Here is a 20,888-nt window from a genome sequence, read left to right as displayed (position 1 = left end):
GGTCAGACGAGTCATGTTTCAAATTTTATCGAGCGAACAGACGTGTAAGGGTACGGAGACAATGTCAGGAATCCATGGACCCTGCATGTCGCCAGGGGCCTGTTCACGCTGGTGGAGGCTCTGTAATGGTGTGGAGCGTGTGCAGTTGGAGTGATGTGGGACCCCTGATACGGCTAAATACGACTCTGACAGGTGACACGTACGTAAGCATCCTGTCCGATCACCTGCATCCATTCATGTCCGTTGTGCATTCCAACGGACTTGGGAAATTTCAGCAAGACAATGCGACACTCCACACGTCCTGAATTTCTAGAGTGGCTCCAGGAACACTCTGTTGAGTTAAAACACATCCACTGGCCACCAGGTTACCCAGACATGAACATCTCTGTTGAGTTGAAACACATCCACTGGCCACCAGTTTACCCAGACATGAACATATCGGGATGCTTTGGTTGGTACTGTTCAGTAGGGATCTCCACCCCCTCGTAATCTGACGTGTTTATGGACAGCCTTGTGGATTCATGGTGTCAGTTCCCTCCAGCACTACTTCAGACATTAGTAGTGTCCATGCCGCGTCGTGTTGCAGCACTTCTGCGTGCTCGCGGGGGACATCCACGATGTTAGGCACGTGTATCAGTTTATTTGGCTCTTTAGTGTATTAGGCCCACGAAAAGCTATGGAAGGCTGGGAACTGTATAGTAATGATGGAACTAATCGTAACATGTAAGTCATATCAGAATCAATGAGAAGAAGACTCGTATTTTATGGTCACTTATATCGAATGCAAGAGAGGAGATTAACCAAAAAGCCTTCCAATATTTGTGGGACGAGAAGTCAACAAGAAGCTGGACATATGAACTAAAAAACTGATTTAGAGGAAAAAATAATAATATAGAAACTGAAAAGACAACTTCCAGAGAAGTGTTGAGAAGTGTTTAGGGAAAAAAGTATTGAATACGGAAGGATTCCAAGGGAGAAGACTGAAACAAACTGGTATGAAACGGTCAGAAAACAGGTTGAAGGTAGAATACTGGAAGAAAAGCTCAAGTAATAAGGAACTGAAATTGGCGTGTGGTTCTTAATTGTACCGTACGAGAAGAAAAAGTAAATCGAGTGGGTTTGTGTGGTGGTGCAGTGCGGGTGGATACTCGCCTGGTCGTGTCGGCGGCCCGCCATCAGGTCGAGCAGGTCGCTGACCTCCGCGGCGGTCTCCAGCTCCAGCGGCTGGAAGCGCCTGCCAAAGCCCAGGTCCCGCAGCTGGCTCAGCGAGAAGCGCCGGTGGCGCCGCCACGCAGGCTCGTTCGCCAACGACACGCCTGCACTCGCCAAATCAAACTCTGATTTCTCCTTTGCACAGAATTAAGGTCTCTGTAAAAGGTGAAAAGCTGGAATAGGAACCAACCAAGTTTGTCAAATTTAACCTCACTTTTGAAGCATTTGCCATGCTGTGCCTATCGCTTCGTTGCTTACACTGCTGTGCGAAACTTGAGGACGAAAGTGATATAGCTCGGTGGAACCTGGACAACTAAATGGAAAGAACTGCTGCAGAATAGTACAGAAGGTAACTAAAAGAAATACAGGGTGTTACAAAAAGGTACGGCCAAACTTTCAGGAAACATTCCTCACACCAAAGAAAGAAAATATTTTATGTGGACATGTGTCCGGAAACGCTAACTTTCCATGTTAGAGGTCATTTTATTATTTCTCTTCAAACCACATTAATCATGGAATGGAAACACACAGCAACAGAACGTGCCAGCGTGACTACAAACACATTGTTACAGGAAATGTTCAAAATGTCCTCCGTTAGGGAGGATACATGCATCCACCCTCTGTCGCATGGAATCCCTGATGGGCTGATGGAGCCCTGGAGAATGGCGTATTGTATCACAGCCGTCCACAATACGAGCACGAAGAGTCTCTACATTTGGTACCGGGGTTGCGTAGACAAGAGCTTTCAAATTCCCCCTTAAATGAAAGTCAAGATGGTTGAGGTCAGGAGAGAGTGGAGGCCATGTAATTGGTCCGCCTCTACCAATCCACCGGTCACCGAATCTCTTGTTGAGAAGCGTACGAACTCTTCGACTGAAATGTGCAGGAGTTCCATCGTGGATGAACCACATGTTGTGTCGTATTTGTAAATGGCACATGTTCTAGCAGCACAGGTAGAGTATCCCGTATGAAATCATGATAACGTGCTCCATTGAGCGTAGGTGGACGAAACTAAAATGAGCTCTAACATGGAAATTAAGCGTTTCCGGACACATGTCCACATAACATCTTTTCTTTATGTGTGAGGAATGTTTCCTGAAAGTTTGGCCGTACCTTTTTGAAACACACTGTATACAATGAGACGAACAGAAATGACACTTTGATTCACAAACAATAAATACACTGACGTAACTGAGATTTCCGATGGTCCACTGGACATTGCAAAAGACAGGACACGATTTTTAACAGGGTGTGTGATCACAATGGATGGCAGTGTGTTCTCTGTAACGCGTTCCCGTGCTGAGAACAAGCTTGGTAAGGAGTTCTTGTGGTGGGGCGTTCCATTCCTCCAACAAAGCAGTTCACAGCTGCTGGATGGTCTTTGGGGCATGTGGACGTGCTCTAGTAAGTCTCCTCGGCACATTCCACACGCACACGATGGGATTTAAGTCGGTGGAACGGGTAGGCCAGTCCATTCGCCGAATACGCTCTCATTAGATAATTGCTGCGAAATACAGGAAGATCTGCAGCGGATAGGCACTTGGTGCAGGGTGTGGCAACTGACCCTTAACGTAGACAAAGGTAATGTATTGCGAATAGAAAATCGTTCAAATGGCTCTGAGCACTAAGGTCAACAGTGCACTGGAACTTAGAACTACTTAAACCTAACTAACCTAAGGACATCACACACATGCATGCCCGAGACAGGATTCCAACCTGCGACAGTAGCGGTCGCGCGGCTCCAGACTGTAGCGCCTAGAACCGCTTGGCCAACGCGGCCGGCTATTGCGAATACATAGAAAGAAGGACCCTTTATTATATGATTATATGATAGCGGAACAAACACTGATAGCAGTTACTTCTGTAAAATATCTGGAAGTGTGCGTGCGAACGATTTGAAGTGGAAAGATCATATAAAATTAATTGTTGGTAAGGTGGGTGCCAGGTTGAGATTCATTCGGAGAGTCCTTAGAAAATGTAATCCATCAACAAAGGAGGAGGCTTACAAAACACTCGTTCGACCTATACTTGAGTGTTGCTCATCAGTGTGGGGCCCGTACCAGGACGGGTTGACAGAGGAGATAGAGAAGATCCAGAGAAGAGCGGCGCGTTTCCTCACAGGGTTATCTGGTAAGTGTGATAGAGTTACGGAGATGTTTAGCAAACTCAAGTGGCAGACTCTGCAAGAGAGGCGCCCTGCATCGCGGTGTAGCTTGCTCGCCAGGTTTCGAGAGGGTACGTTTCAGGATGAAGTATCGAATATATTGCTTCCCCCTATTTATACCTCCAGAGGAGATCACGAATGTAAAATTAGAGAGATTCGAGCCGCGCACGGAGGCTTTCCGGGAGTCATTCTTTCCGCGAACCATACGCGACTGGAACTGGAAATGAAGGTAATGACAGTGGCACGTAAAGTGCCCTCCGCCACACACCGTTGGGTGGCTCGCGGAGTATAAATGTAGAAGTAGTTTCCATGAACTACTCCACCAGCGCTATTTGAAGAGGCCGTGCTCCACCATCTATAAAAATAAAATCAGAGCCCAATGCACCTCTTTAAAGCTGCACATGGGCAAGGTGTACAGTGCCAGAACAACACTGACGGATGACTCTACTGAGTTTAAGATTTAGAGGTCAGTGCACCCACAGTCAGTACATCGGCAGCTGGTGGTCTTGCGGTAGCGTTCTCGCTTCCCGCGCAAGGGGTCCCGGGCTCGATTTCCAGCTGGGTCAGGGATTTTCCTTGCCTCAAGATGACTGGGTGTTGGTATGTCGTCTTCATCATAATGGTTCATCCCCATTACGGTCGGAGGAAGGCGATGGCAAACCACCTCCGCCAGGGCCTTGCCTAGTAGGCTGACTCACTGACATACCCGCATCGTCCCCTCGGAGTATGGGACCTCATCATCATCATCATCATCACACCCACGGAACATTATACCTCCCTACGCCATAACACCTGGTCCATCCAAACGATCGTGTTTAACAGTGCTGGACGTTCCCTCATTTGGTGAGAGGAAGGCACACGTAATGCACATACGAACATTACTGAATATGATCATTGTGCTGGTGCAGGTACCGTATGGGGAGGCATAATGTTGCGTGGCCATACTGACTTCCAAATATTTGAACACACTACACTCACCAGTCAACGGTATTGTGAAACTCAACTCCTCCCTCATCTGCCTCTTTTCAGACGTGCATTCGGCCCTGACTTCATTTTTATGGATGACAATGTGCGACAGCAACGATCAACGCTCGTGGAAGAGTTCCTGGAACGAGACGACATTCGGCAGGTGCACTAGCCTGCGGGTTCCGCCGACTTAGAGATCGCAACGAGCGCATGTGGGAAGCATTAGGGGTATGTACTACAGCACCCACACACGCACCAAAGAGCATATAGTATGTACCTTAATTATGTAGGCGGAAGCAATGAATTAAAATTTGTACCAGCGCCGAGATTCGAACCCGTTCTCCTGTTTACTAAGCAGATGAGCAAGCCATTATTCAGGTAGCATTAATCCCATTTCGCTCATTGTTAAGGTGCTATTCCAATGTTGGAGAAACATGACAATATTGATGAAAGTTTAAGCCAACCGGGGTGGCCGAGCGGTTCTAGGCGCTACAGTCTGGCACCGTGCGACCGCTAGTCAGGTTTAAGTGGTTCTAAGTTCTAGGGCACTGATGACCTTAGAAGTTTAGTCCCATAGTGCTCAGAGCCATTTGAACCATTTGATGAGAGTTTAGAAGGGGAATAGCAATGGCTGAGACATGAGTTGGGAAGGCTAAGGCAATTCGTGGAGCGGTAGTAACAGCAGTGATAGTGTATCGTACTGGCTAGTGCAACTGCCCAGTATACAAGCGACCTGGGTTCGAATCCCGGCTCTGGTACAAATATTAATTTACTGCTTCGCCATGGACAATATCGTAGCTAAAGGTGACACTTAGTTTGTTGCGGGAACATCATCTGTTTATGACCACCTACAAGTTGCCAACTGTGCTGTGGAGTAATGGAATGTCCTTCCACCACAACTCCTTTTCAGCCTTGTGACCAGCATGGGAGCACGTTATGGGGCATGTACTGAATCCGTGGTAGCCAAACACCCTATTAAGAACCATGTCTCGGCTTTTGTAATGTCAGCCGGTCGGAGTGGCCGAGCGGTTCTAGGCGCTACAGTCTGGAGCCGCGAGACCGCTACGGTCGCAGGTTCTAATCCTGCCTCGAGCATGATTGTGTGTGATATCCTTAGGTTAGTTAGGTTTGAGTAGTTCTAAGTTATAGGCGTCTGATGACCTCAGAAGTTGAGTCCCATAGTGCTCAGAGCCATTTCAGCCATTTTGTAATGTTCGCAGGGAACAATCACGAATCTCAGCTGCTTTAGTGTGGTTATAGTCTTTGGATAGGAGGATCACTTCTGTTCGTTACAGTGCGTATTTCTTTCAGTTACCTTCTGCAGTATACTGCAGCAATTCTTTCTACTTAGTTTTTCAAGTTTTCTCCAGCTATGTTACTTAGAGGTGACGCCATAGTGCGGTAGTTACTTTGGTCCTTGAGTTTTGCAAACCAGTGTGTTTTGACAGTAGTGGGAATTGCAGCCAATCCCAACAGAGCCTTTCTTGATTTGACTTGAGTGCTGCGTATACAGGAGAGAGAGAGAGAGAGAGAGAGAGAGAGAGAGAGAGAGACAGAGAGACAGACAGACAGACAGAGGAATCGCTGGTATAGGGAGTAGCTGAAAATGAGAAAGAAATATGTCTGTACAAATGTAATGAAAGTTCAACAAAATACCATAATATGGAAACATGTACATCACCCACGGAACAACCTAAGCACTTCGAGTTTTTTCTATTTTATTGTGCTCCCGCTGGCATATTGTTTGTAGATTGCTGGTTTTTCTTCTTAACATCTCCCTGCGTAATTTATGACTGGGAAAGAGATAATACCTGTACCATTTTGGTAACTGCTTGTGTTGTTGTTGTTGTTGTTGTGGTTGTGGTCTTCAGTCCTGAGACTGGTTTGATGCAGCTCTCCATGCTACTCTATCCTGTGCAAGCTTCTTTATCTCCCAGTATCTACTGCAGCCTACATCCTTCTGAATCTGCTTAGTGTATTCATCTCTTGGTCTCCCTCTACGATTTTTACCCTCCACGCTGCCCTCCAATACTAAATTGGTTATCCCTTGATGCCTCAGAACATGTCCTACCAACCGATCGCTTCTTCTGGTCAAGTTATGCCTTAAACTTCTCCCCAGTCCTATTCAATACTTCCTCATTAGTTATGTGATCTATCCATTTAATCTTAAGCATCCTTCTGTAGCACCACATTTCGAAAGCTTCTATTCTCTTCTTGTCCAAACTATTTATCGTCCATGTTTCACTTCCATACATGGCTACACTCCATACAAGTACATTCAGAAACGACTTCTTGACACTTAAGTCTATACTCGATGTTAACAGATTTCTCTTCTTCAGAAACGCTTTCCTTACCATTGCCAGTCTGCGTTTTGCCAGTCTATAGTTCATATCCTAGCTACTTCGACCATTATCAGTTATTTTGCTCCCCAAATAGCAAAACCGACTTAATTCGACTACATTCCATTACCCTAAGTTTTGCTTTTGTTGATGCTCATCTTATATCCTCCTTTCAAGACATTGTCCATTCCATTCAACTGCTCTTCCAAGTCCTTTGCTGTCTCTGACAGAATTACGATGTCATCGGCGAACCTCAAAGTTTTTATTTCTTCTCCATGGATTTTAATACCTACTCCGAATTTTTCTTTTGTCTCCTTTACTGCTTGCTCAATATACAGATTGAATAACATCGGGGAGAGACTACAACCCTGCCTCACTCCCTTCCCAACCACTGCTTCCCTGTCATGTCCCTCGACTCTTACAACTACCATCTGGTTTCTGTACAAATTGTAAATAGCCTTTCGCTCCCTATATTTTACCCCTGCCACCTTCAGAATTTGAAAGAGAGTATTCCAGTCAACGCGTTACAGAGAACACGCTGCCATCCATTGTGATCACACACCCTGTTAAAAATCGTATCCTGTCTTTTGCAATGTCCAGTGGACCATCGGAAATCTCAGTTACTTCAGTAAGCTTTCTCTAAGTCTACAAATGCTAGAAACGTAGGTTTGCCCTTCCTTAATCTAGCTTTTAATATAAGTCGTAGGGTCAGTATTGCCTCACGTGCTCCAACATTTCTACGGAAGCCATTACTGATCTATCCCTAGGTGGGCTTCTACTAGTTTTTCCATTCGTCTGTAAAGAATTCATGTTAGAATTTTGCAGCTGTGACATATTAAACTGATAGTGCGGTAATTTTCACATCTGTCAACACCTGCTTTCTTTGGGATTGGAATTATTATATTCTTCTTGAAGTCTGAGGGTATTTCGCCTGTCTCATACATCTTGCTCACCAGATGGTAGAGTTTTGTCAGGACTGGCTCTCCCGAGGCCGTCAGTAGTTCCAATGGAATGTTGTCTACTTCGGGGGCCTTGTTTCGACTCAGGTCTTTCAGTGCTCTGTCAAACTCTACACGCAGTATCGTATCTCCCATTTCATCTTCATCTACATCCTCTTCCAATTCCATAATATTGTCCTGAAGTACATCGCCCTTGTATAGACCCTGTATATACTCCTTCCACCTTTCTGCTTTCCCTTCTTTGCTTAGAACTGGGTTTCCATCTGAGCTCTTGATGTTCATACAAGCGGTCCTCTTATCTCCAAAGGTCTCTTTAATTTTCCTGTAGGCAGTATCTATCTTACCCCTAGTGAGATAAGCCTCTACATCCTTACATTTGTCCTCTAGCCATCCCTGCTTAGCCATTTTGCACTTCCTGTCGATCTCATTTTTGAGACGTCTGTATTCCTTTTTGCCTGCTTCATTTACTGCATTTTTATATTTTCTCCTTTCGTCAATTAAATTCAATATTTCTTTTGTTACCCAAGGATTTCTACTACCCCTTGTCTTTTTACCTACTTGATCCTCTGCTGCCTTCACTGCTTCATCCCTCAAAGCTACCCATTCTTCTTATACTGTATTTCTATCCCCCATTCCTGTCAATTGCTCCCTTATGCTCTCCCTCTCTGTACAACCTCTGATTCTTTTAGTTTATCCATGTCCCATCTCCTTAAATTTCCACTTTTTTGCAGTTTTTTCAGTTTTAATCTACAGGTCATAACCAATAGATTGTGGTCAGAGTCCACATCTGCCCCTGGAAATGTCTTACAGTTTAAAACCTGGTTCCTAAATCTCAGTCTTACCATTATGTAGTCTATCTGATACCTTTTATTATCTCCAGGCATCTTCCATGTATACAGCCTTCTTTTATGATTCTTGAACCAAGTGTTACCTATGATTAAGTTGTGCTCTTCGCAAAATTCTACCAGGCGGTTTCCTCTTTCATTTCTTTGCGCCAGTCCATATTCACCTACTACGTTTCCTTCTCTCCCTTTTCCTACTACCGAATTCCAGTCACCCATGACTATTAAATTTTCATCTCCCTTCACTATCTGAATAATTTCTTTTATTTGATCATACATTTATTCCATTTCTTCGTCATCTGCAGAGCTAGTTGGCATATAAACTTGTACTATTGTGGTAGGTGTGGGCTTTGTATCTATCTTGGCCACAATAATGCGTTCACTATGCTGTTTGTAGTAGCTTACCCGCATTCCTATTTTCCTATTCATTATTAAACATGTGTTTATAACCCTGTAGTCACCTGTCCAGAAGTCTTGTTCCTCCTGCCACCGAACTTCACTAATTCCCACTATATCTAACTTTAACCTATCCATTTCCCTTTTTAAATTTTCTAACCTAGCTGCCCGATTAAGGGATCTGACATTCCACGCTCCGATCCGTAGAAAGCCAGTTTTCTTTCTCCTGATAACGACATCCTCTTGAGTAGTTCCCGCCCGGAGATCCGAATGGGGGACTATTTTACCTCCAGAATATTTTACTCAAGAGGACGCCATCATCATTTAATCTTACACTAAAGCTGCATGCCCTCGGGAAAAATTACGGCCGTAGTTTCCCCTTGCTTTCAGCCGCTCGCAGTCCCAGCACATCAATGCCGTATTGGTTAGTGTTAGGAGGCCAGATCAGTCAATCATCCAGACTGTTGCCCCTGCAACTACTGAAAAGGCTGCTGCCCCTCTTCAGGAACCACACGTCTGTCTGGCCTCTCAACAGATACCCCTCCGTTGTGGTTGCACCTACGGTGCTGCTATCTGTATCGCTGAGGCAGGCAAGCCTCCCCACAAACGGCAAGGTCCATGGTTCATGGGGGGAAGAATTGCTTGTACCTTGTTGTTTTTTTTTCGCGTACTCTCTTTAGAGTAGTTCCCGCAATTGTGGAAACTCACGATACTGGGCGGAAAATTTCTCACGAAATAAGAACGACGAAAATGAACAAAAGCAACGTCCGACACCTCGTGATGGTGGCCAGCAATGAGAATTTGTCTCAAACGCTTCAGACGCAAACCTATGTGTGCCAAACACGTCGAACAAAGTTGCTCATAGACAAATAATTCGACAAACAGTTTGGTCGTTTGCAGAAACCTTAGGTGTATTATGCGAGGGAAGCATACTGACAGGTTCTCTAGAACCTTTAGAAAATTGTATATACGGTGGTTTTAAAAGGATTTTACAACCTTGAAAATTCATTCAACCTCTTTCAACCGACTTACAGACCTAGTCTTGGCGCAGTTTAGTAGGAAAATAGGTCAGTGATTAGCTTCGAAAGAATCTCCAGGTTTTCTTCGAACTTTAACTTCAATCGTATGGAGACGTGCGTGGGACTGTCTTTTGGTTCAGGAATCAGTAGTCTTTGGACCCACCGCACACAAACACCTCTCATGTGTAAACTGCCTTTCACCAGCTTGTGGATGACACCCGACGAAGTTTCGAATACTTCAGAAAGCGTTCGTAAAGTTATTAGTCGATTCTCCCTCATAATGATAGTAGCGGTATTGTTTTCTTCTTTACAAACAATAACTAGAGCGCCGGGTCCACCTTCCTTTGAAATTAATCGACTCCCTTCTTAAAAGAAATGTAAACCATTTTCTAATTGTGCTCTGGGGAAGAACAGACTCTCCATAGGCCCATTGTAACACTGCTTGCGCCTCAGCTTAAGATTTTTTCTAGACGAAAACAGAATTTCAAAACCATCTATTGTTCATCGAGATTCACCTCCAATGTTGTGGTTGACGGTACTGAATTTGTCTCAGCTTGCCCGCCTTTCACAGGTGGCAACGAGATTACCAACAGTGAAACCACTACGTTTGTTTGTTACTCATTACGCTAGCAGAATATCTAGCACGAGAAATCATGACCATAAAAAAAATTAAGATCATTCGTTGTTGAATAGCCCTCGCAATTTTCGTTCATAGTACGGTAAAGATCTTATCAGCTTCTACATCTGCATCTACACCCATACTCTGCAAACCACTGCGAAGTGCATTCCAGAGGGTACGTTCCATTGTACCATTTGTTAGGGTTTCTTCCAGTTCCAATCACGTATGGAGCATGGGAATAATGACTGTTTGAATGCTTCTGCGCATGCAGTAATTATTCTTACCTCAGCCTCACGATCCCTGTGTCAGCGATTTGTAGAGGGTTGCAGTATATTCTTAGAGTCATCATTTAAAGCCGGTCCTTGGAACTTTATTAGTATACTTTCTCGGGATAGTTTATGTCTATCTCCAAGAGTCTCCAGTTCAGTGGCTTCAGGGTCACTGTGACTCTCTCCCATGTGTCAAAACAACCTGTAACCATTTGTTCTGCCCTTTTCCGCATACGTTCAATACCCTCTCTTAGTCGTACTTGGTACACGTGCCACATACTTGAGCAACATTCTCGAGTGGGTCACATGAACGATTTGTAAGCAGTCTCCTTTGTTTAGTGATTGCACTTGCCAGTATCCTGCTAATAAATCCAAGTCTACTACCTGCTTTACCTACCGCTGAGCCTATGTGATCATTCTACTTCATATGCTTACAAAGTGCTATGCTCAGGTATTTATATGAGTGGATCGATGTCAAATGTGACTCACTGATATTATTGCCTTAGGATACAACTTTTACTTTTTTTGAACTGCAGAATTTAGCTTTACTGAACATTTAAAGCAAGTTGTTACTCTCTGTACCACTGTGAAATCTTGTCAAGATCTGACAATTTTTATGCAGTTTCTTTCAGACTGTACTTCATTATGGATAATGCATCATGTGCAAAAAGCCTAAGGTTACTATTAATGTTGTCCGAAACGTCATAAACATACAACATGAACAGCAAGGATCACAACACACTTTTCTGGGGCACACCAGAAGTTACTTCTACATCTGACAATGACTCTCCATCCAAGATAACATACTGTGCCATCCACGTCAAAAAGTCCTCAATCCAGTGACAAATTTCGCTTGATACCCCATATAGCCATACTTTTCAGAATAAGCATAGGTGTGGTACTGAGTCAAATGCTTTTTGGAAATCAATAAATATTGCTACCTACCTGGCTTGATTCAGTGTGTCATGTGAGAAAGTGTGAGTTGGGTTTCACATGATCGATGTTTTCGCAATCCATGCTGATTGGCATGGAGGTCATACTGTTCAAGATACCTCATTAAGTTTGAGCTCAGAATAAGTTTTAAGATTCTACAACAAATCAATGTCAAAGATATTGGACGATAGTTCTGGGGATCACTTCTACTACACATCTTGCAAAAAGGTGTGACCTGTGCCTTCTACCAACTACTGGGCATATTTTTGTCCGAGGGATCTATAGTAGATGATTGAAGAGAGGCAAACTCAGCCGAAATTAAGTACAGAATCTGATATGGGTTTCTTCGGGCCCTGGAGCTTTGTTCAATTTTAACGATTTCGGCTGACACTGGTACTGACTTCACTCATCTTTCCAGTGGTACGAGGATTAAACTCCGGGGTTTTCATTTGTAAAGGAACATTTGATAACAGAGTTAAGCTTGTCAGCTTTTGCTTTGCTACCCTCAGTTTCAGTTCTTGTCTCGTTCGGTAGGGACCGAACACTAAATTTGGTACCACTAATAGCCTTTACGTACAACCGGAATTTCTTAGGGTTTTGTGAAAAATCATTTGACAGTATTCTTCTACGGTAGTGTGACTGGCCAGCGTTACTCCGATATGCTTCGCCAGTATGTCATACCCACCTACAGTAAAGAGAAGTTTTGAACTCAAAATTTTCATGCAAGATGGGGCCCCACCGCACATCGCCCATGAAATTCACCTGCTTCTGAGAAACACATTTGCAAACGATCGAATTATCACCCGATCGTTTCCAAATGCTTAGCCGGCACGATCACCTGATCGCACTTCCTGTTATTTCTGATTGTGGGGCTACCTGAGGGACAGGGGAATTTTCAGACATCTGAAACTTCCTGTCAGATTAAAACTGTGTGCCCGACCGAGACTAGAAATCGGGACCTTTGCCTTTCGCGGGCATGTGCTCTACCATCTGAGCGACCGAAGCACGACTCACGCCCGGTACTCACAGCTTTACTTCTGCCAGTATCTCGTCTCCCACCTTCCAAACTTTACAGAAGCTCTTCTGCGAACCTTGCAGAACTAGCACTCCTGAAAGAAAGGATATAACGGAGACATGGCTTAGCCACAGCCTGGGGCATGTTTCATATCAGCGCACACTCCGCTGCAGAGTGTAAATCTCATTCTGGGATTCAGACATCTGCTGATCTGAAGCGCAGCATATCAAGAGAGGTAGCCAGCATACCCACGCACATGATTCGTCCTGCTGTACAGAATGCAATCTTGAGCCACTTTCGTAGTACACTACTGGCCATTACACTTGCTACATCACGAAGATGACGTGCTACAGACGCGAAATTTAACCGACAGGAAGAAGATGCTGTGATATGCAAATGATAAGCTTTTCAGAGCATTCACACAAGGATGGCGCCGGTGATGACACCTACAACGTGCTGACATGACGAAAGTTTCCAACCGATGTCACATACACAAACAGCAGTTGAACGGCGTTGCCTGGTGAAACGTTGTTGTGATGTCTTGTGTAAGGAGGAGAAATGAGTACCATCACGTTTCCGAATTTGATAAAGGTCGGATTGTAGCCTATAGCGATTGCGGTTCATCGTATCGCGACATTGCTGCTCGCGTTGGTCGAGATACAATGATTGTTGGCAGAATACGGAATCGGAGGGTTCAGGAGGGTAATACGGAACGCCGTGCTGGATCCCAACGGCCTCGTATCACTAGCAGTCGAGATCTTACCCGCATGGCTGTAACGGATCGTGCAGCCACGTCTCGATCCCTGAGTCAACAGATGGGGAATTTGCAAGACAACAGTTCGACGACGTTTGCAGCAGCATGGACTATCAGCCCGGAGACCGTGGCTGCGGTTACCCTTGACGCTGCATCACAGACAAGAGCGCCTGCGATGGTGTACTCAACGACGAACCTGGGTGCACGAATGGCAAAACGTCAGTTTTCCGGATGAATCCAGGTTCTGATTACAGCATCATGATGGTCGCATCCGTGTTTGGCGACATCGCGGTGAACGCGCATTGGAAGCGTGTATTCGTCATCACCATACTGGCGTACCACCCGGCGTGATGGTATGAGGTGCCGTTCACCTCATGTTCGCATTGACGTCACTTTGAACAGTGGACGTTACATTTCAGATGTTTACGACCCGTGGGCTCTACCCTTCATTCGATCTCCGCGGAACACTACATTTCAGCAGGATAATGCATGACTGCATGTTGCAGGTTCTGTACAGGCCTTTATGGATACGGCGAATGTTCGACTACTGCCCTGGCCAGCACATTCTCCAGATCTCCCACCAATTGAAAACGTCTGGTCAATGGTGGCCGAGCAACTGGCTCGTCACAATACGCCAGTCACTACCCTCGATGAACTGTGGTATCGTGTTGAAGCTGCATGGGCAGCTGTACCTGTACACCCCATCCAAGATTTGTTTGACTCTATGCCAAGACGTATCAAGGCCGTTATTACCGCCAGATGTGTTTGTTCTGGGTACTGATTTCTCAGAATCCATGCACCCAAATTGCGTGAAAATGTAGTCACATGCCGCGTGAGATTAGGCGGGTGGTCTAAGGCGCTGTAGTCATGGGCTGTGCGGCTGGTCTGGCGGAGGTTCGAGTCCTCCCTCGGGCATGAGTGTGTGTGTTTGTCTTTAGGATAATGGAGGGTAAGTAGCGTGTAAGCTTAGGGACTGATGACCTTAGCAGTTAAGTCCCATAAGATTTCACACGCATTTGAACATTTCTTTTTGTAATCACATGTCAGTTCTAGTATAATATATTTGTCCAATTAATACTGGTTTATCATATGCATTTCTTCTTGGTGTAGCAATTTTAATGACCAGTACAGTATGTGCTGATCTGAAGCACAGCATATCAAGAGCGGTAGCCAGCATACCCACGCACATGATTCGTCCTGCTGTACAGAATTGCAGTCGTGCCCCCCTTTTGTAGTAATAATGGTAGCGGCATGATTTACCGCAGCGGCACATTAAAAGTGTTTCAACTGAATTGATTCTGCATTATTTCTCTTCCCCATGTCCTTGACGTTAGTGCTACCAAGCTTGGTACTCGCACGGTAATTTGTTTCCGTATTATGTGTTAAATAGCAGTTTTCAGGCCGCAAATGGCTCATCGGGACCATCCGACCGCCGTGTCATCCTCATCTGAAGGTGCGGATAGGAGGGGCGTGTGGTCAGCACACCGCTCTCCCGGACGTTATTTATTTATTTATGCATTTATTTTACCTGGCAAGATTATGGCCTTCAGGCCCTCTCTTACACCTAACCAGGCATACTCAAATTGAACGAATTTCAGTTTGTACAGAACATTAATGACATATAACGTGTTATACAGTATTAATGTTAAGGAAGAAAAATAGAGATTATAACAGTAGTGCAATGATAATTACAACAATCTAAAAATAATTATATCAATCAAGAATAATAATAATAGCAATGACTATTTTTCTCTTATGAATGTCAGTCCTATTGCTAGTTGGGAATTTTCTCGTTATGTTCTTGCAGCTTGTGAATTATTCTCATCGAGCAGAGACATTAGACGATAGAATGGGGTTAAAGAGATATAGAAGAGGTAGCTAGGTTAGAGGAAGAGAAATAAAATGGTAAAATTCGAAGCTATGATGGAGAGGAGATGAGAGGGGCACAACAATGGTGGCTATACCGTCCCTAATATGTAAGTTTTGAGTTCCCTCTTGAATGTTGAATGGTTCTGGACAAGACGCAGATCAGAGGGTAGCGCGTTCCATAGTCGTATGGCTGAGATGGAGAATGACACGGAGTAAGATTTTGTGTTATGTAAAGGTAGAGCAAAGATGATAGACGTATTCGATCTGGCATTGCGATTGTGGAATGATGATAGGTGTTTAATGTAAGAAGATAAGTATTGGGGGCACCAGTGGCTAAGAAATTGATGAAGTAAGCACATCGTGTGGAGATCGCGCGCCTTATGTGGGCGTATCCAACCTAGCTGGGAATATGAAAGACTGATATGATCATACTAACGTATATTGCACACGTATCTAATTCAACCATTCATCACTAGGTCGAGGCATCTAGAATTTTCACTATTTGTGCCGTGTTGAAGTACATCACAGTAGTAAAGATTAGGCAAGACTAGTGTTTGGACTAATTTTTGTTTAACATGGGTCGGAAATATTTTTCGAAATTTTTGGATTGCATGTAGGGTGGAGAGCGATTTCCGGCAAGCTGTGACTATTTGTTCTACCCAGTTTAGTTGTTCATCCAAGATTATTCCAAGGTCTTTTACTATTTTTTGGTATGGTAGTTGGCTTTTCTGTGACGGGAGCCGCTACTATTCAATCGAGCAGTTCCACAGTTGGCACCACGAGGCTGAGTGCACCCCGAAAAATGGCAACAGCACATGGCGGCCATGACGGTCACCCACCCAAGTGCCGGCCACGCCCGACAGCGCTTAACCTCGGTGATCTGACGGGAACCGGTGTATCCACTGCTGCAAGGCGGTTGCATAGCTTATGTGTTAAATATGGAAAGTTTAATTATAACCACCCCGTAGACAGTCGGTTTTGCCTCACTCTATTTCCGAGTCGAACACGAAAGGGTAGTAGCGGCACAGCTACATTGCACCTCGTAGCGTACGGTGGGTTACCGAGTACGCATGCAGAGGTAGACGTGTATGTCGAATGTCGACTGAAGGAACCGGTGCTCTCCAGGGGCCTTATTCTGTATCGTTCATACCGACCGGTGTAGTAGGTTAGTCTCGGTAGTGACGTCATTTTCGGTTCATTCTCGAAATACCGTAAGCTTCTGAAACTTGTTACCGAACGGTCCTCCGACCGATTTTACGACAATTGTACCGAGAGGTTTTGGATTTCGGTCTGGCCCTGTCGATCCGTGAGCTGCGGTTTATGTACACGTATAATTTGTTATTTTAAACTTATTTAGCGGTTTTAGCTTTGGATTTAGTGATTGTGTTACTAAAGAATCACCAGAGGACGCATGCAGTTGGAAAGTGAGTTCGTAATAGGCTATTTTACTTTGTTAGAAATATGGTTAGGTTAGGTTGTTACTGTGAATGATTACATAAAAAAGTTTTTGGTCAATATTCTCTCAAAATACGTGTTATTTTTACGCAAATAAGAGTTGAAAGATCATTGAATATCAAGACATCGGCTCTGCTTACATATATTACATGAGTGTGAACTGATGTTGCTAGTGTCTGTGTGTACTTTTTGCCACAAATACGTTAGTTAGTAATTATCGAGATGTGTTTACAACTTTCAAGTAACAATGGAAAGCAATTATGTGAAGCCAGATATTGGAAACCTTCCAAACTATGACGCATTTATGACTTACGGAGCACCGTTTGGTAACGAAGTCTGCCTACGATCCTCTACAGAATGAGCATTGTGTGTCTGTTCTTTGGCGTGGTCAGAATGTCAAGGAACCTGTAATTAATTTTAGTTTGTTTTATTACTTTTAAATGTCAGTTGAAAATTATGTACTACTGTGGAATGTTATGAACAACAAACTTAAAAAAAAAAAAGTGGTTAGCGCGCAGGAATGCGATACCAAAGGTCACACGTTCGCGCATGGGTGGATGCGAATTTTTTTTTTCCTCTTCGTATTTGCAAACACGTTCTGAGACGTGGTTATTTGTGTAAGTTAAGATTTTTCTGCAATATTCGTTATTACCTACATGTAAGAGCGCACTTCCTCAGTAATGATTTCGTGATTTCTGTGTGTTTAAAATACGAAATATGAATTCGTTGGAGATGAAATTGCTGTGAGTGAAACAACCGACAGTAACCTTTATATTTTTCCTTGTCAGAAATAATTCACCATTTTTTCCGAATATGTAGCGATTTCCGGGTATGCGGTTAGGCAGGAATCGAAGAGCACAACTTAAATTACTGGGAATATAACTACCAGCAGTCGGATTCATAATCTTTCTTGTCACGAGTTTATCTGCGGACGAATCCTCAACCGCAGTAGACAGAGATCAAAGATCTCTGCCGTGATATTTTTAGAGTGTAGCACCATATACGAAACATTTTTATTCATGATATGCATGTTATAAACTTCGACGAACTGCAGGAGGTCTCGAAAATGCGTTTTGTTCTCAATTTTGTTTTTAACACCCAAATCGTTGACGCATCACGTAGGGATGTGGCTACTTAATCATTTGGATCTCTAGGAGCGTGTTAAAACCACATTCTGTTTATCTTCTTATTCTTTGAAACTCTCACAATCAATTTTTAGGGTATTTTTATAGATGCATTAGTGCAATGTAGTACTACACACTATTCCTATATCATTTTGCGAAAGGTAAAATCCAAAACACGATGTCAGTGTGAATGAGAATGTTGTTGTTGTTGTTGTTGTTGTTGTGCTCTTCAGTCCTGAGACTGGTTGGATGCAGCTCTCGATGCTAATCTATCCTGTGCAAGCTCCTTCATCTCCCAGTACCCACTGCAACCTACATCCTTCTGAATCTGCTTAGTGTATTCGTCTCTTGGTCTCCCTCTACGATTTTTACCCTCCACGCTGCCCTCCAATGCTAAATTTGTGATTCCTTGATGCCTCAGGACATGTCCTACCAGCCGATCCCTTCTTCTGGTCAAGTTGTGCCACAAACTTCTCTTCTCCCCAAGCCTATTCAATACCTCCTCATTAGTTACGTGATCTATCCACCTTATCTTCAACATTCTTCTGTAGCACCACAATTCGGAAGCTTCTATTCTCTTATTGTCCAAACTATTTATCATCAATGTTTCACTTCCATACATCGCTACACTCCATACAAATACTTTCAAAAACGACTTCCTGACACTTAAATCTATACTCGATGTTAACAAATTTCTCTTCTTCAGCAACGCTTTTCTTGCCATTGCCAGTCTACATTTTATATCCTCTCTACTTCGACCATATCAGTTATTTTGCTCCCCAAATAGCAAAACTCCTTTACTACTTTAAGTGTCTCATTTCCTAATCTAATTCCCTCAGCATCACCTGACTTAATTCGACTACATTCCATTTCCCTTGTTTTGCTTTTGTTGATGTTCATCTTATAGCCTCCTTTCAAGACACTATCCATTCCGTTCAACTGCTCTTCCGAGTCCTTTGCTGTCTCTGACAGAATTACGATGTCATCGGCGAACCTCAAAGTTTTTATTTCTTCTCCATGGATTTTAATACCTACTCCGAATTTTTCTTTTGTTTCCTTTACTGCTTGCTCAATATACAGATTGAATACCATCGGGGAGAGTCTACAGCCCTGTCTCACTCCCTTCCCAACCACTGCTTCTCTTTCATGTCCCGCGACTCTTATAACTGCCATCTGGTTTATGTACAAATTGTAAATAGCCTTTCGCTCCCTTTATTTTACACCTGCCACCTTTAGAATTTGAAAGAGAGTATTCCAGTCAACATTGTCAAAAGCTTTCTCTAAAATGCTAGAAACGTAGGTTTGCCTTTTCTTAATCTTTCTTCTAAGATAAGTCGTAAGGTCAGTATTGCCTCACGTGTTCCAGTATTTCTACGGAATCCAAACTGATCTTCCCCGAGGTCGGCTTCTATCAGTTTTTCCATTCGTCTGTAAATAATTCGTGTTAGTCTTTTGCAGCTGTTAGTTATTAAACTGATAGTTCGGTAATTTTCACATCTGTCAACACCTGCTATCTTTGGGATTGGAATTATTATATTCTTCTTGAAGTCTGAGGGTATTTCGCCTGTCTCATACATCTTGCTCACCAGATGGTAGAGTTTTTTAAGGACTGGCTCTCCCAAGGCCGTCAGTAGTTCTAATGGAATGTTGTCTACTCCTGAGGAATATGAGAATAAGATGACATAATGCGGCATTTACGACAATATGCAGAATACAGTCAAATACGCTATTGTTATTATGCATGCATGGAAACATGTAGTCAGAGAAAGTAATAATTTTGATGTATTTCAGCTGAGGATCACGGAAATGGATGTACTGCGCCTGATACTGTTAAGGAGGAGGCAAGGCTGATGAAGGCGGGCACGTCAGGTCGATGGAATGCGTTATGGCAACGTAAACACAATTTTCGGTACTTGGAAGAATAGCGCGCCTCTGACGTCTGCTATCCGCTTCGTGTTCGTGGCGCTGAGCGCGCTGCAGTGCGACACGAACCGACAACAGCGTTTCGGTCCTCTAGTCCCGAACGGTATCGCTACCGAAATGCATACTGAATAACGCAGAGACTCTAATTCGAGTACTAGACCGTTCGGTACTATTGAGTTCCGAAACGATCGGCACAGTGGCGGAAAGATACGGAATAGTCACCCAGTGGTGTAAACACGTGTGGCATGTAATGAGCGGTGCTGACCGAGGTTCCTGTTGAAGGTGCGCGTCTCGGAGAGTACGTTGTTCTGGCGGCCCTGGAACTCAGGCCTGGAGAGCAGCTGCCGGATGGAGGCCTCGTCTGTGACGTAGACGGCCGGGAACGGCCCCAGGAATAGCCCCAGAGTGGTGGTGCGGTAGTCGGCGCTCAGCCGGCGCAGCGCCTGGGGGATGCGGCGGCAGTCCGTGAGAACCAGCCACCAGTAGCTGCCCCACACCGGCAGCCGGCAAGGGCCTGGGGCAGGGCAGGCGAGGAAAGCGCTACGTAAAGTACAGGCAGTGGGTAAGACATGGTACCACGCCTAATGCGTGTAAGAAACACTCTGACATGCATAACAGCTTCCAGTCTCCTCGGAATGGATATACATGTTGGTCCATTGATAGTGACCGGGCGAAATATCTCAGGAAATAAGCGTCAACCGAAAAAACCACAAAGAACGAAACTCGTCTAGCTTGAAGGAGGAAACCAGGTTGCCCCGCTAGATGGCGCTGCCGTAGGTCAAACGGATATCAACTGCTAATCATACAATGAAGGCTTTCACGACCGGATGCTACTGCTGTTGATAATTCTTCCGGGTTATATGGCCGTGGTCCATGGAATTATTCTATTCCTAACGTTTCGTCCATTACTATGTTGGACATCCTCAGAGGTATGGGTGGTCCTGCTGAGTCCTGCCGACTGACGAGTCGGGCGTCGGAGAGCGGCGTAAATACCGAGGAAAGTGGGGGTGGTCTAGCTTGCACATAGTAG

General features: G+C 44.3%; 1 protein-coding gene across 3 annotated transcripts in view; it reads right to left on the bottom strand.

Moving 5' to 3' along the window:
• Positions 1 to 20,888, bottom strand: part of LOC126293667 (probable cytochrome P450 304a1) — a 76,928-nt gene that overhangs the window by 47,955 nt on the left and 8,085 nt on the right. For 2 of the 3 annotated variants that reach the window (XM_049986959.1, XM_049986961.1), the window contains exons 2-3: positions 20,124 to 20,372; positions 1,153 to 1,316 (exon numbers count right to left, since the gene is read on the bottom strand). In XM_049986959.1, the coding sequence (XP_049842916.1) occupies positions 1,153 to 1,316; positions 20,124 to 20,372 (413 nt within the window). The remainder of the gene's footprint in view (positions 1 to 1,152; positions 1,317 to 20,123; positions 20,373 to 20,888) is intronic. The other variant, XM_049986960.1, reaches the window with a different exon arrangement.

Source organism: Schistocerca gregaria, chromosome 10 (genome assembly GCF_023897955.1).
Source record: "Schistocerca gregaria isolate iqSchGreg1 chromosome 10, iqSchGreg1.2, whole genome shotgun sequence".
In the NCBI taxonomy this organism is placed as follows: Eukaryota; Metazoa; Arthropoda; class Insecta; order Orthoptera; family Acrididae; genus Schistocerca; species Schistocerca gregaria.
The sequence above is the reverse complement of the archived record's forward strand: the minus strand, read 5'-3'. Positions and strand labels throughout refer to the sequence as shown.